Genomic DNA, 16367 nt, shown 5'->3' with positions numbered 1-16367 from the left:
CAGACAAGGAGACCGGCTACTCGAGGCACATCAAAAGGAGGTGTTTTTTCACCACTACTATGACTTATGGTGATAAATGACATATTAAAATATTTGTCCAATTTTTTTCGGTTTTAGATATAGGCTTATAGAGAAGGAAATTTTGTACGATTTGTTCTCATTTCCGAAACTTAGCTATCTATCAGTTATTCTTGAGTTACACAGAAGACTAAAGTGGATAATGACAACACTTTAATTTCTTCTTGGATCAAACATAATTTCTATCTATCTATCCGCGCAGCCTTTAACCTAATCTAAATCAGACATAGATTAACGATTTTATATGCAGCAAGGTGCTCAATTGTGGCATATAACAGCACCTCCCGATGTTCGATATTTTGATTTTAGCGACATTATTCACTAGAATTGTTTCAAATTTGGTATTTGAAGTTCGTAATGGATATTACAGCCTATAACAGGAAATTGTCTGTTCAGGTCCACGTCTTCGTATAGCCCTTATATAACGGTACCTCCCAATATTCGATATTTTGATGATTTTACCGACGTTATTCAGCGGAATTGTTTCTAATTTGGTATTTGAAGTTCGTAATGGATACTACAGCCTATGACAGAAAATTGTCTGTGTAGGTCCACGTCTTCGTATAGCCCTCATACAACCGTACCACCAGATATTCGGTATTGCTATCAGAAATCCCATTTTTTTGCGCTTTGGGGGTCTCTAAAAACTCGTAAAAAAAACTTTTTGTAGATCCTAAGTGTGTCTGTCTCTAAAATCTAGTTTTTTGTTTTTGATTTAGGGAAATCTTAAAAATTCTTTTAAATGTTGCACGGTTTTGAGATTTTAGGAAGTCTTTAAAAAATACAAGCTTTTATGGTTTTAATCTCCGAAAAATCTACATATTTTTTGTTTGGATTTTATTAATTCTTTAAAAAAATTTTGAAATCCAAGTTTTCTCGACTTTCAAATTCTTTCAAAAATCGACGCTTTGCTTGGGTTTAGCGAACCTCCAAAATGTTGAAAAATCCATTTTTTTCAATGCTCTAAAAATTCTTTAAAGTATCTACGATTCTGTACATGTGAATTCTCTAAAAGCTCTTCAAAACTCCATATTTTCTGGACTTGAAGTCTCTAAAAACACTTCAACAATCGCCATTTTTTATTATTCAATTTGTCACAGTGTATCTCTTTATTTAATAACTGAAAAAAAAATTATGTTTGTAGTTCTTTTTCAAGTTGTCAAGGTGTTTCCCATACACAGACTCAAGAAAATCATTCGCAATGCATTTTATTTAGTAGTTTGTTTAACAAAATATTTATTTGTTCACTATATACAATCGAAGGAAATCAATTTTATTTATAATGTGCGTTTTACTGCAATATTTATGAAAGGATACGTATGAAAAATAATTCCGTAATAACGTATTTACATTTACATCTTTGTATAGCTCGTTCAGTTTCAATAGTTAATAAAAAGTGTATAGTTAGATTAATTAAAGCCATAACCTTAGTTGATAGGATTCCTTGTTTATATTTTTGGTTCTGACACAAAAATGCCCTTGAAGTCATAGAAACATTCATTGATGGGGGTGTATGGCTTACAGCCTTAAAACCCTTTTGATTTGTATACAACAACACAAAAACAATTGTGTTCTTCACATGGCACAGTCTTTCTTTCATTCCATTTTCACCACGGCACTTCCGCTACCATTCACCCGGCATTTTATTATTATACATTGATGCTATTGCTGGGTCTTCGGTCTCATAGATTATTAAAACTTCTCGAAATTTATCCAACAATTGTAAAAGTTGAGAACGTTTTAGATTTTCAAAATACATAATCTCTTCCAAATGATGTTCGCTTTTAAAGTATCCAGCTTCATAAAGCTTAACCATTAATGATAAATCATCCAGATTGGCTGAGGCTGGTATTCGTCGTATTGCCGGACGATCGGACTCATCGAATACTTGCAAAAGTTCCTTGATTTTTTCCTCATCTTCTATGGAATCTATGCTATCGCAGTTATCTGTGCTCAGGGAAGCAGTCATACTGGAAAAAAGGACAATAATGGTAAGAAGGAATAATTTCTCTCTAATGTTTTGAAAATTACCTAAAATTGGACTTGTGACTAGATGAGGGTTGGGCAGCTATATTTTCCGAAGTTGTTGATCCACCTGCAGAAAATCGATCTTCGGTAATGGAACGACGACTGGTGTGTGGTACCGGTAAGGGCTGGCTTGATAAGCTCAACAAGGAACCAGCAACTCTGTGCAATTGGAAAATAATATTAAGGTCAACACATATATACATCTATCTGGCATACTCACAAATCATCATCACTGTTACTACTACGACCAGCTATTAATATATCATCCTGCCCCAACATTGAACCAGCTAAATCCATCAACGATGCCGATTCCATTTCACAACCTCCATTAACATCGTCGTCGTCATCATCATCATCGTCTTCATCGCTGTCCAAATCATCCACATCGCCGGGCATGAATTGTACATAGGTATGCAATTGCATTAGTAAATGATGTTGTAACATCCATAGAACCATTTGAGCCAATATACCTTGGCGTGCTGACTGCTGCAGGGGTGTAGTTAAATGGCCTATACTTGTCGGCAATGAAAAATCTGAAATCACTTCAAACAATGACATCCCAGGAAAACGTGCTGAAAACTTTTCCACCAAATGGGATTTGGTATGTAAAGGCGCATCAGGGGCTATCACATAGACATTTGTTTCGCACAGCGGATATATGATTGTGGCCTTGGCCCAATATACTAAATGGGAAACTAATTTATAGACATGTTCTATGCTTAGATCAGCATCCGAGGCCATGCTTTGCAAGCTCATCAATGGGGTATAAACCTCTATTAACTGGAAAAGCATTCGTGCCGCAGCTGGTGGTATACAATCTAAAAGTTCGACAGCAGCAACCAATAGCAACATCCCATGGTAGGGCTTTAAAGATTTAAGGCATTGATCAATGGTTTCAGGATCAACCATACTACCCTTTTTATGCAACTGGTGTGCTTTGGCCGGTAAACAAAAACACAGTGTCAGATTTTGGTTAATGGTGGCATTTAACAAACCCGTTGTACACAAATCATGGTATATTGACTTTAATGATTGAGCCAAAGTACATCTTTCTGATATTAAATCGAAAGCCTTTTCCAATGGTAATTGTTGCGATGAAACTTCATCATGGGTACGTGTCATTAACACAGTTTCTTCGGTTAGGTATCCCACTCTTTGTTCTTCCACTTTCAGGGCCAAGCCTAAACGCTTGCTTAAATCATAATAACATTTCACAATGGAATAGCTTGCCTGTGCATGCAATGCAAACACAATGTTTACCAACATTTGTTGAGGCTGTTGTTGTTGCTGTTGCGGTACAACCGATGTGACATTGGTCAGTTGACTAATAAAATTGGAACGTTGCTGCTGAAGTTGTTGTTCACGCCTTGGCACCAATGTGGGATGGCTAACAAACCGAACATCATTAACTTTTAGTTCGAATTTCTGATTACATAGCTGGGGTTTAACGGCAAACAGTGGCGCCAACACATCATCAGAAAATCCTTGTAATTGACCGGCTTTACTTATTGCAATATTTCCAGCGCTGTTCAACGGTTGAGTTTGCAACAGATCATCGGAGTTCTGTAAAGCAAAACGATGTCGTTTCTTTTGCAGACCATCGGACCCACTCTTTTGTGTCAGACTTCCACTGCTATCAACATGTGGTAATGAATTATTTACAGAATATGACAAGTTTTGGTTGTTCAGTGATTTGTCGGCAGCATAGGGGTATCGGTATAATAAACGATCGCCCTTACTGTCCATATAGACCAGAATCACAGCGATAGGATTTATTTCCATGATATTCGTTCCTAAATGAACTGTTCACGGAGGTCCAACAGGAACTAGTTTCAGCTTGTTTGTTGTTTGCAAGGTTTGTTTGTTGTGTTAATTTCCATCTCAGATCATTACTTCAGTATTAAATCAATTATTTAATCTCACTGCTAGAGGAAATCACACAATCTGGGCACAAAATTGGGGGGGGGGGGGGAAATATAAAAGAATCCTCTGTAAATAAAGAGACCAGTTAAATCAATGAAAGCAAAGAAATAATTTCTTCTTCTTGACTTATTTATTTCTCAATTCGCACTGCATTGATAGCACACAATAATGATGGCGATGTGTTCAGTGAACATGTTATAAAATATACAATTCATTAATACATATAGATGGCGCTCAGTTCACATTGTGGGCTTTAAAGCTTTGGTCTGTTATAGAACTTTCAATTGTTATAGAACCTGATTTCAGAAATTGACTGAGTGTTCGCGAAACAAACAATAGCGCTCCAGTAAAAGTAAGAAATAAAATTAAATAAATATTATAAAATCTTGTGGGAAAAAAGTTAAATAAAGGAATTACAAGTTTCAAATTAGTGTCAAAGATTCATATAAAGAAGTGTAAAAAAATATAAACAATTATTTCTCAAATGTTAATTATTATTCTCGTTTGATTACCGTCGAAATTGGAGTTATTTCTTCAATAAAATTAAATCTGATTTAAATCCGGAAAGAAAACGGTTATCGTAGTAGCCTTTTTACATTAGGACACTGTTGTGCAGTGGTAAGCATGCCCGCTTTGCTCTCTGAATACCTGGGTTCGATTCCTATGCCAGACATCGCATTTCAAAAACGAAAAAATAATGAGTGAGTATTTCAACTAAATATTAAATGTCCTATGCAAGCGTACATCGCGGTATACGCATTTCTTCCCGAAGCTTGTAATTTCCGCGGTTACAAAGCTATATCAACTTCGATGATTTCTATCGCTTAGGTGTGACACCTAAGTCACTTCCTGAATATTTTTTGCCTGCAGGGACATTTATAATTCAATTGGTACATGACTAAAATAAGGTACTTACATACAAAATGTTATCCGGATTAACACAAATTATCAGGATTTATTGTTTAATACCGCGTTTAGAAGCAATCTATTATTTGGATTAATCAAAATTAGCTGGACTTGAGAGAAGGATAAATAAATCTATTTTTGACTGGATTAAGTCGTCGGCTGGCTTCTTTGGAAAAGATCAAAGGAGCGTAGGGACAAACTCGAACTAAGTCAACCTAAAACACCTTTGTTCCTCTACGAAGAAATCAGCCGGTAAAAAACCAGTCAGCCAGTCAAAAAGCGTTTTATGTGTCCTTACCTTTAATGCTTGCTGAATAGATTCTATGAAAACATAAATGAAAATAAATAATTTTTTCTTTTTATGAATAGTCACAAAATATGCCTAGTCATGACTTCAAGCTTTTTATGTACTTCCACCCTTAAACTCGGTCGAACTAATAGATAAGCCATGTTTATATGTAACCCGGTGATTACAAAAAACAAATGGACTTGGATCAGAGATTTATTTCCCAACAACACTGTCTCAACTACAGAAGGTAGAACAAAACTATCTCCTGAATTGATTTTTTTTTTCTTTTGGTGTCCCCATGGCACTATTACAGAAGGTAGAACAAAGCTACCCCCTAAATAATTTTTTTTCTGGTGCCCTTATTCTGTTAGCACATATACACATTTTGTGTATTGTTTTAAATAAAAAATACAAAAATTTAAATTTATTTCAAATTCGGTTGCAAAACAAATGTATATTTTCGACGTTAATGGGCAACATGTTAACAATTTTGGGATATTAATGGACAACAAATTGTACAATTTTGGGATAAAATAATATTGTCATTCAATTTTGGACTCAATTATGTGGAATAACCCCAACATTACAATCATGTCTTGTGGGTTTTCCCTCAATATAATAATTTTATCACTGTTATATTGAGAAGATAAAGTTATTTCAGGTCCGCATTTGCTTTAGCTTACCTTGCCGAATTTTACTTCATAGAAAATAGGTTCCCATCTCTGATTTGTGTGTTTACAAAGGATTTGAAAGGATACTTTTTGACAATGAAATGTTGTTAAATGAATAACTTTGAAAAAAATTGTAAACATAGTCATGCAATTACACTTTACCTTCTTAATTCTACCATAATTCTATGAAAAAATGTAAAATTAACAAAACCAACTGTTGAATGTTTATTTAACACAATAAGACTTCAGTTGTGCTGAAGTTAAACAACTTTTTTTGAGCCATCCTATCACATACGCATAACTTTAATTATTTTCGTCATTTTTCAGTATTTTTATATAAATATATGATATATTACCATCTATAAAAGAACTGTCTTTTATTTTTTATAAAGGAAAATATTTTTTATTTTATATTTTCATAGATTAAGAATCCAGACCCAGAATTAACAAACAAATATGGGAGGGAAAATGAACAAAAAATTAAGTTCAAGTGCCAAACATTAATTTGTGAAGATATGTGCTTGACAGTAATTCCCATCGCTTTAACAACTGTGTTTAAATTAGATCCCTTTGATGTCTATGCATTGAAATTGACTATTTAAATCCAGTTGATTTAATAAATGCTGAAAACTGTAAATGCACTGAGAATTACAACTCTGGTTTGTCTCGTCAAACGCTAGTTTTGACATAAAAAAGTTGTTTAGGAATCGTGACATGTGACTCCCCTCCAATTGCGATTTTTGCTCACTGAACATACGCCTTAATGGATACACTATCATTTGTGAAACACCCTGTGATAATAAGTCAAAATTTCCAGAGGTGTTTGATTTTTGCAGTCTTCATTTCATACTACGTGAGAAAAACTTGTATACATCTTCACGAATTTTTTTCCTCGAATTGAATAGGAAAAAATGTAAGTGAAAAAAAAAACAATAAATAACATAAATAAAGTGAACTTTTCAAAAAAATATAAAGAAAAAATAAAAAAAATATTAAGTAGGAAAAAAGAATTAAATGGAATAAAATCCTAATAAACATTGTAAGTTTGTGTTTGTGAGTGCGCGAGCAAGCAAACGTCGTTTGGTGTAAAGTGTATATAGAAAAAATAGTATATTTTAAAAGGTGTTTGTGCAAAAGAACAACGAAGAAGTGTTGTGCGCGATTTGGAGGGGGCATACAAGCCAATAATTAGTGTTTTTCTGTTACAAGTGAATTAAAGAACACAGAGAAGGGAGAAAAAACACCAACAGCACACACATATATTTAATTTCTTTAACAATGAAATAGAACGAAATAATATAATGACAGATTGTAAAATGAGACATGTATAATTAACAATTTTGATTAGGAAAGGTGAGCGCGGGGGTAGGGCTCTTCCTCGAAAGAGAAAATACCCAATAGAAGATGATGAGTAGTTTATACGTATGTTCTTCTTATATTAAACGTAGGCAAGAATTTTTGTATTTGATAGTTCTATAATAAACAAGTGCATATTCAGTGCAATTTGGAGAGTCTTTTAGTGGAGCAGTTAGCTCGTAAATGGTGCTCTTCTCCGTTAACATTAGTTTAACTATTACCAGTCAATAGTATTTGCAAATACAAGCCCTAAATTTTCTATATAAAAAATCTTGATTTCATTTGTGTATATACTCAATTACATTTATATAGTATGTCGTCGTTGTCGTATATACATACGCTGATATATATTGATGATAATATATGTATTTACATTCATAATACCTTTGTATTTGTTCGTTGGTTGTGCGATGTGTGTGCAGAGAGATTGTGACGATGGTTGGATTGGTTTATAGAAGCAAAGAAAAAGCGCAAGTAGACAGAGGGACAAACTGACGGACGTAAGGATAGACAGTAGCAGTAGAAAGAAGAAGCAAACCATAAGAGATGGCTATGGCTGCTGTCCTCCTCACAGCTTTGTGAACTTAATAGAGAATTATGGGGGAAAGCAAACTAAGAAAAAATACGAATGTGTGGAGCAAAGCAAATAACTGAAAAAATCTCGGTATTGTTTTTTTCGTTATCTTCTGTGTCGACATATTCGTAAGTGCTTCTTCTTTTTACGTACTTGTCAAACATGTACAGTTTGCACAATGTGGCAACGCCAGCTATGAGTAATAACACTACTGCAAAAGGGAATCAACAGAAAAGTTAGGTTAAATTACAACTCTGGATGCCAGCCAGCCAAAGTAGAATAGATGTGTGTATGCCATGAAAAGAAGCAAAAAAGGAAACTAACATCCAATGCCCACTTCCACTACCAACCAAATGGATCTATCATCGTACATTATTTATTTCGTACCTTCGTCGTCTTGTCGCGCCAACAATTCTTTCTTTTCTCTTGAATATAAAATTCTAAAATATCGCTAAAGAAATAATGTATTTTTACAGTGAATTATAATGAAATGCAAAATAAGCAGGCTATTGATAAAAGTGAATGAATTTTTTTAAGGAAAATGAAAACATAGTTTTCACAAAAAAAGTAAACCTCAAATACTGAGAAAGAATAGTGACAAGTGAAATAGAGAAGAAAATCAAAATATAGCTAAAAAGTGATTGAAATTACGCCTTAAGTTGTACAAAATAAAAAACAAATTGTGTGTAAAATTAATCGAGTAACACGTTAGCAAATGCCATTTGCTAAATGAAATTAAAACAAATGGCTTGAATTTCCAACATATTTCCAAAACAAACCGAAAATGGTAAGTTATTTTAAATCTCAAATGAAAAATAATATTGAGTTCTGTCGCGCAATTTCGCAAGCCATCAACAATAGAGGTTAGGTCTTACATTTCATTTCAAAGGATTTTTCGTTGAAGAAATAAGCGAATTAATGGAACAAGCCCTTTTAAAGTTTTTCCATCAATTTTGTCTTGAGATTCTTCCAAATTCTGTCCACTGCTCGTTTTCTATATGTACTTTTTTGCTCTGTTTTTCTATATTTTGTTTCCCAATTTGACTTGTCAAAGTTCAGGCCGCCATATTGAAAAAATATGTATGCTTCTTCTTCGTTTTTTTCTGTGCTTAAATGGGGTTGGGGAAATTTGGTTTTTAGTTTGCAAAAAAATAGGTATTGGTTATAAAAAATATGTACTCTGTTTGTTAGTCCCCCAACGAAAATGGTTTTTGCAACATTTTGGTTTATTTTTCATAAAAAATAATGGCGATTTAATGTTGAAATTAGCCAAACGAATTTCTTGCAATTTGCCTTTTCCCTTCTACGTTTTAACTCACTGTCGAACACACACAATGGCCATCTTTCACATTTTTCTCGTTTCCTCTTTAAGAATTCCATTTTTATCGGATTGTCTATACGGCTATCTCTTTCTATTTTTGTTAATATTTCCCTGTGCACATCATTCGTAAAGATGGCGTCTGTCTTGTGTATGGAATTTATTTTGTTGGTTGTGCAAATGTAAATTAAAACGTGTACGTAAATTGTGTGTTCGTTTTTGATTTTTTAAGTGATAGGCATTGATTTTAATGTTCAATTATGATAATATTGTTCATTGCTGCTAATTTTGACAATTGCCTGGCCTCATAAAATATGGCAACATTAATCTTTGTTTTGCTTTACTTCATACTCACACATCTACATGTTGGCAAACGTGTTTACAGTTCTTTTTTTTCTGACATGCGCAGTGTTGCATTTTTGCAAATGAATTTCTTCTACAATGAAATTTATATACATTTTACATTTAATGGGAGATTTATTTGGAAAATAAATTGGGAAATGAATATAAAATTGGTAGTTAATAATAAAATAACACGTTGCTTTTTATATTTGCAGCTGTTTTGCCGAATCTCTGTGTCCAAAAGAAAAATTTTGCAAAATAAAAGACCAACACTTATCAAAGATTTAACCTCTTCTTATTTTTGTTTTGTAGGGGGCTTTATGTGATTATTCCATGAACAAAAAATCAATTCTCTTAACATAAATATTACAATCTAGTAATTTCCCCCGCCATCAACAATTGTCGCGCAAATCTCTGTCGTTTTAATTCTAGATGTAGATGAGAAATAAGCTAAGCTGTGTAAACGGTAGACGAATGACAGACCTACAGACAGACAGACGGCCATACCATCAACCTACCTATGGTTATTTCATTTTGTTGAATGTGATGGCAGCATGCTTTGTGTGAATATTCAAGCACTTTCTGTCCAATATTTATATGTTTTTCTCTTTTTAATATTTCGTAGAAGCAAATAAAGAATAGAATGGGTAGTGTGCAATTTTTTTATGTGTGTTTTTGATCGAAAGCAAAAGTTTGTAAAACTGGTTACTTTTTCTTCTGTTTGTGTGTGTGTGTCTGCGACGAGTCGCGTTTTCTGCTTCTTTTTCTTGTTTCTAGTTTGACTGGGGGTTGCCAAATATTGGCAAATATAGTAGATTTACAGGTAGTTAGAAAGCTCTGCATATGATTAAATTGTGAGTAGAGGGGACACTGATTACGATAAATTGAGTCGAGTGATAGTCGATATGAACTTCTAATCGGTAATTATATTTTAAATAAATATTATTTTATTATAAAGGTGGGCTTCTTTAGAAGATATAGGATATCTAAATATGTGGTGTACTTTTGATTGCCTTGTAGTGAATACCAATAATATGCAGAAATAAGAATATACATCAAAATCATCGCCGAGATCCAAAATTTGTACAGCTTGAAAGAAAAAAATGTTTTTTTTTTATCCATTTTTTAGTTGTGACAAATAATGACATAATTCCTTCTATGGTACACCTGCAACATTCGTGGGCAGGAACCTACATAGGTATAATATAATATAGAATAAGTAATACGTATAATATTAACCTCAAATAATATAAAAATATACTATATATTTTAGATTGATACGGATAAACAAAACAGCTATTGAAAGTTTGCATAGCCGAATTAATAAAAGATGCAAGAATATATATAGGTATAGCACAATTGAAATAGACAAGCGTGTTTGCATCACATCACACCAGCAAAATACATACATAAATATTTGTCATCAAAAGGCATGCATGATGACGGCTGGCGGCCATGGTTTAGTGCCGGTTGCGCTGCATCTGTAGTAGCTGACCTGATCAATTTATTGCCGGCCCCAAGAAGATGATCACGACAAACGATAATACGTTTATTTGTATATTCATTTTCTTTATGTGTAAAATAATTTTTCTGCTATTGCTTTTCTTTCTCTCCCCACATTTGTGATTTTTATTATAATGTTCTATTTGATTAAAATGTGGACCACTATCGCCAACTGTAAACATTTTACTAGTGGGGTAGGCTAGTGTTTATAGCTAGGTAACAAGCTCGCCGTCTCATCCGAACATCAGCGCGTTGATGATTGCTATAAAAAAAAATTAATAATACAAATTGCAGCTTGTTTACCGTTTGATTTAAAATCTGACCGCGCACGCACATACACACATCGCGTGTGCGTGCTATTATGCTTGGCAATTGGTGGCAACATTCGTCCAATATAGCCAATTGAGTTTCTTGCACTATTGTTTCGGGGTTTTTTAACTTATTGCTGGTTATTTTCTATCAAAAATCACAGTGTTCTCATAGTTCAAAATTAATATTAATAGGCCTGGCATTTTTCAATCCACTATTTAAGCTGCTTTTTTAATATACAAAACTCACTATGGCATTACTACTAACCTTGACTTCTTATTTCTTGGGGCTTGTCTGGCCCTGAATTTTCAATTTATATTTGTTCTTATCAACATTTATTTTGTCTGCCAACACTTTGATATTTCCCCCTCCCCTCCCTACATAAATGAAATGTTGTTACGTCCAGTAAATTTTTTTAAATTTCAAAGCTGAATGCAACAAGTTTTGTATCTTGGTCGTTTTCCCTTGTTTTATATGGCGCATACCTTTGATATCACATCTCATTTCCGTTTGTCCAATTAGAAAACAATCTAACTTGAGATTTCTTTTGGATGCCAATGATAATGTGTGGCCCGGCCACACAACAAATTTATCACATGTGTAAAGTGTCATGGCCATGCATCCCATTTTTAATGTGAAGTCAGTAAATAAACGGAACAAATATCAAAGAGAGCACATATTGTGAATTTACTCAAAGAGTAACATAACTTGGGAGTAAGAAACTTAAAGTTACACGGCAACATATACGATTTGTAAAATGATGTGCCCTCATGGCGTTACTTGAAGTTCCCCTAACGACAATTAAGAGGAGAATGAATTAAGTTTAAATTGCTGCATAAATATTTTTAATATTTTTAAAAGTTGGCCAAATAAAAGTGTATTTTTTCTGGCTTAAGCCACTGGCTGGTTTTTTTATACCCTCCACCCGTGGTAGAAGAATGAAGCTAGACGCATAGACACAGCTGCTGAGACAATGAACTATCATATCAATTTTGGAATTGAAAATGTTGAATGAAAAATTATTTAAATTTGTAAAAATTGTTGGAAAACGCAAATTATAATAACCTCCAAATGACGTCGTATAAGAAAACATACAAAAATCTACTTATATTTGAAAGAACATTTAACATTTATTGACATGCCCTCCACCATAGTATGAAGGGTATATGAAGTTTGTCATTCCGTTTGTAACACCTCGAAATATACCCTTAGACCCCCCCAAGGATATATATTCTTGATCAGCATGAAATTCTATGTCGATTTAGCGTTCCGTCTGTCTGAGGAAATCACTTTAGCTTCCGAAAGAAATGAAGTAGGTTAATAAAATTTTACTCAAATGTATATTATGTATGCAGGATTATTGGTATTGAAAATGGGCCATGTATGTCCAGGTTTTGGTATATCCCTCATATAATGGTACCTCCCTATATTCGGCATTTTGATGATTTTAACGACATTATTCACCGGAATTGTTACAAATTTCGTATTTAAAGCTCGTAATGGTTACTACAGCGTATGACAGAAAATTGTTCAGATCTCCGTTTTCGTATAGCCCCCATGGTACCTCCCGATATTCGGTATTTTGATGATTTTTGCGACATTATTCATTGAAATTGTCTCAAATTTGGTATTCGAAATTTATAATGGGTACTACAACCTATGCCCAAACATTTTATATGCAGGTCCACCTCTTCGTATAGCCTCCATATAATGGTACCTCCCTATTTTCGGTATTTTGATGATTTTAGCGACATTATTCACCAGAATTGTTACAAATTTCGCATTTGAATATTGTAATGGCTTATGCTTATGTCAGACAAAATCCCTTTTATGTAACTCCACCTTATGTTTTGAATCTAAAATGAGATAATATTCATTATTCATTTTTGTCAATGTTCAATGGCCAGAATTTACCTTCCATAAAGTAAACACACATTGCCCTATGACATTTATAGCTAGGTACTATTATATTTCCTTCCGTACTGAGAACGTACTTTGTTGTGTTTTAGGTATAGTTGAATAGTCAATATGAACGTATCTTACTTATACTATAAAATGTTATTATATATTACTCTTAAGAATGGGGTATGATGTGTGGCTATGACGCAAGTAATAATAAGCACTGAGAATGTAAAAAATTATACATTTATATAGATATCCTAAAGACAAAATGTACACATTTCAGTTGTATTGGACACGGATGTGGACATTATTACAAAAAAAAAAAAAAAATTGGTTTTAATTAAAAAAATAATTTTCCATAGTTGTGTGAAACGAGTGAAGGACTTTTAACTAGTATAGACGTTAGTGTTGTGTATTACAATATTCACGTCTGTGTCTAGCTTAACAAAATGTCTACATTCTTAGAACTTAAATACACAAAATGCTTTCATATGAAATAATTGCTATTATTATCGATTTTCAACAAAAGCCTTTTGTCTAAAACCTACTTTTTGCGTTTGAATGTATGAAACCTTGATAGATTACAATGCCCCTTAGACAGACCTTCTAAACCATGAAAAAACTAGGCAAAGGAGGGAGAGTAAAATAATTTTTGACGTTGAAAATGTATAATTTTGGCTATTCGGTTATTATATTATAATATGTTTTTATTAGAGATATACATTTATTTGGATAACGGCTATGGGCAAGTTTATCAATCAGTTTTCTTATAATTGCCCACGTTTGACAGCCTGGGTTTACAAATTTCATTGATTTAAAGCAATTGGCTTTAGGGACAAGACCAAATGCCAACCCCAACTATTAGTACTAACCGAAATAAGAGAAATGTATAAAAATAAAACCCCAAGTCATTGTTCAATTGTGTATACTCAACATGTTTTTTTTTTAAGAATAAATTAAAGGACTTAATTGACATGTGGTCTGGTGGGCACCAATTAACTATAACTTAATGTATTATTTTGACGGAGTAGCCTCTGCACCAAAAGAGAAAAATCTATTTAAGATGCAACTTTATTCTACCTCCTGTTATTGTAACATGGTTGTGACATATCGATGCGTTAGAATCTTGATTATAGTGACATGGCCATATATCAATTTCAAATGACAATTGTTGCTCCAGAACCTGTTTTCTCCGATCAGAAAACATTCGTTGTTCAGCAGTTTGTAAACAAACAAACGATCGTTTTTACTTGCCAAAGAGGTCAGCTGAAAGTGAGCACCTTCGGTTGGCCACCAGAACTCAAGCGCCGGCCATGGCCGACGATCGCTCTCCGCTCGTATTAATCAATCGTGGCATAAGAATAAATGCTAAATATTATCGCAAAAATATTCTGGAAATCTAAACTTCATCTAAAATTTGATGCTATTTCCGACATTTTTTGCTTTCATTTAATAAAATTTAAAAAAAATATAAAAATTATGGCCCTTGACTTTGTTTGCAGTTTTTTATCTCACCCTGTAAATTTTTTCGTTTTTAAAATGTGATGTCCGGCTTGGGAAATGAACCCGGGTGTTCAGATAGCAATAAGAGCATGCTTACCACTGCACCACAGTGTCATATAATCCTCAGATAGAATAAAGTCTTATTTTTGTTCAATTCCTAAATATTTATGAACTATCGCCGTTTTATCCGATGGAATTCACGAAATAGTGTCCTGCACACGCAACACCTTTTATTTTCCTTGGCGCCACTTCTTCTTGATTTCTTGACGATAGAAAGTAGACAACAGTAGTTTCGTAATTGTAATGTACAAACTATCTTCTATTTATCACCAGACAAGAAGCGTCGCAGAGAGGGAGTGGGAAACTCACTTCCAAATGCTTGCAGGGTTATGATAAGTATGTACCTCGAACAAAATTGAAACTAATCAACAGCAACAACGTCCACGTCCACGACGACGACAATGGCACAAACACCCAACCTAAGCAACCAACCGTTCAAACGTATTGTTGTGTGGTTTTTAGTTTGCTTTGACATTATTGCCATTATTTTGTTGTTGCTTGTGCTCTGATATCGCGCCCATAGTTTTGTGAATAGATGACGACGAGTGCCAAGGCAAAATTAGTGCATTCACTTTTTGGGTGCACGAACCAAAACCCCACCATACACCGACAAAACCATGCAAGTCCGAAAACAAAAACAACACAAAAGAAAAATACACAAACACGATATACAGAAAACTAACGATACAACTACAATGATTGTTGGCGCTGCCTCTGCTAATTGCAATGCGAACTACTACTATAGAGCCTAGTAAAAGAAAAGTGCCTGGTTGTTGATGGTTGGAGCAGGGGGAGGAAGAGGACTTGGAATAGAAACAGAAAGAATCACAAAAACGAAAAAAGCAACAAAATCACAGAGAAAGACAAATATTGCAAAAATGCACTTTATACACACACCAAGATCTGATGTTGTACAAAAACCCAAAGCTTATATGTGCATATATGTGTGTGTACGGTGTTGTGCATAATAGAAGACTGACAGACAAACCGACCGAGTGCGAAAAAGTAACAAGAAAAATAAGTACAAAACAAATCAAAAAAAAAGTAGCAAACTACTGAAAACGGTGACGGAGGCGACTACAACGATAATGGGGAAAAGTGTTAGTAATCTGTGTATCTATTGGATGCCATACATACATGTATGGTATTACAAACAAAATTGTATTAAAAGTACATATCTACGTCTTGCGTCGTCTCCCACCCGATTCTCGCGCAACCAATGAAGCTTGTCCGGCCTTCTACAATGCATTCATTATTAGCTGTTTGTCAGAAATCATCATTAATATTCTTCATTTTGTTATTTTTTTATTGCAATTGATATTTATAATTTAAGCAACAAGAATTCAATCAGAAAACACTGATAACAAATCTTTTTAGCAGAAAACCCAAAAAGTTAGGTATGACTGATTAATTCTTTGGATAAATGATCTCTATGTGAACGTAGTGTTATTCTAATACTCATATTAAGAGATTAATTGTCGGAAAATCTGGTAACACCGAGAACAATGCAAGGGATAATTGGGCGACATTACACATCATAACCTCTCTTCTCCTGTTTTGTTTGCCCTCTCTCTCACTGCCTCTTTCTCGCACTCCCCTTTTGTG

At 33.9% G+C, this 16367-nt stretch overlaps 1 protein-coding gene and 1 long non-coding RNA gene across 3 annotated transcripts; one reads left to right on the top strand and one right to left on the bottom strand.

Moving 5' to 3' along the window:
• Positions 1–1666: 1666 nt before the first annotated feature.
• On the bottom strand, positions 1667–4090 carry LOC101897806 (GATOR complex protein NPRL3). Of its 2 annotated transcripts, XM_059129186.1 has the most exons (4): positions 2456–4090; positions 2327–2425; positions 2110–2265; positions 1667–2048 (listed from the first exon to the last, which is right to left on the bottom strand). In XM_059129186.1, exons 1-4 carry the CDS (start codon positions 3886–3888, stop codon positions 1703–1705), a joined length of 2034 nt encoding a protein of 677 aa, XP_058985169.1. In that variant the 5' UTR covers positions 3889–4090; the 3' UTR covers positions 1667–1702. The 2 variants fall into 2 exon arrangements, with proteins under 2 accessions (XP_058985169.1, XP_005182890.1); XM_005182833.4 differs by having other exon boundaries at positions 2327–4089.
• A 2377-nt stretch (positions 4091–6467) lies between these two features.
• On the top strand, positions 6468–11368 carry LOC131800578 (uncharacterized). Its single transcript, XR_009343761.1, has 4 exons — positions 6468–6934; positions 8302–8612; positions 9798–10683; positions 10759–11368. It is a non-coding gene; the product is annotated as an uncharacterized LOC131800578 (long non-coding RNA).
• The last annotated feature ends 4999 nt before the right edge of the window (positions 11369–16367 follow it).

Source organism: Musca domestica, unplaced genomic scaffold (genome assembly GCF_030504385.1).
Source record: "Musca domestica strain aabys unplaced genomic scaffold, Musca_domestica.polishedcontigs.V.1.1 6, whole genome shotgun sequence".
NCBI classification, from domain to species: Eukaryota; Metazoa; Arthropoda; class Insecta; order Diptera; family Muscidae; genus Musca; species Musca domestica.
The sequence above is the reverse complement of the archived record's forward strand: the minus strand, read 5'-3'. Positions and strand labels throughout refer to the sequence as shown.

What these genes read in the sequence shown, in the direction of transcription:
- LOC101897806 (XM_005182833.4), bottom strand. Translation starts at nt 3,888, where the DNA reads ATGGAAATAAATCCTATCGCTGTGATTCTGGTCTATATGGACAGTAAG. An exon ending in AGTAACAGTGATGATGATTT is followed by an intron (nt 2,266 to 2,326) that starts GTGAGTATGCCA and finishes CCAATTGCACAG; the next exon opens with AGTTGCTGGTTCCTTGTTGA. An exon ending in AGTCACAAGTCCAATTTTAG is followed by an intron (nt 2,049 to 2,109) that starts GTAATTTTCAAA and finishes CCTTTTTTCCAG; the next exon opens with TATGACTGCTTCCCTGAGCA.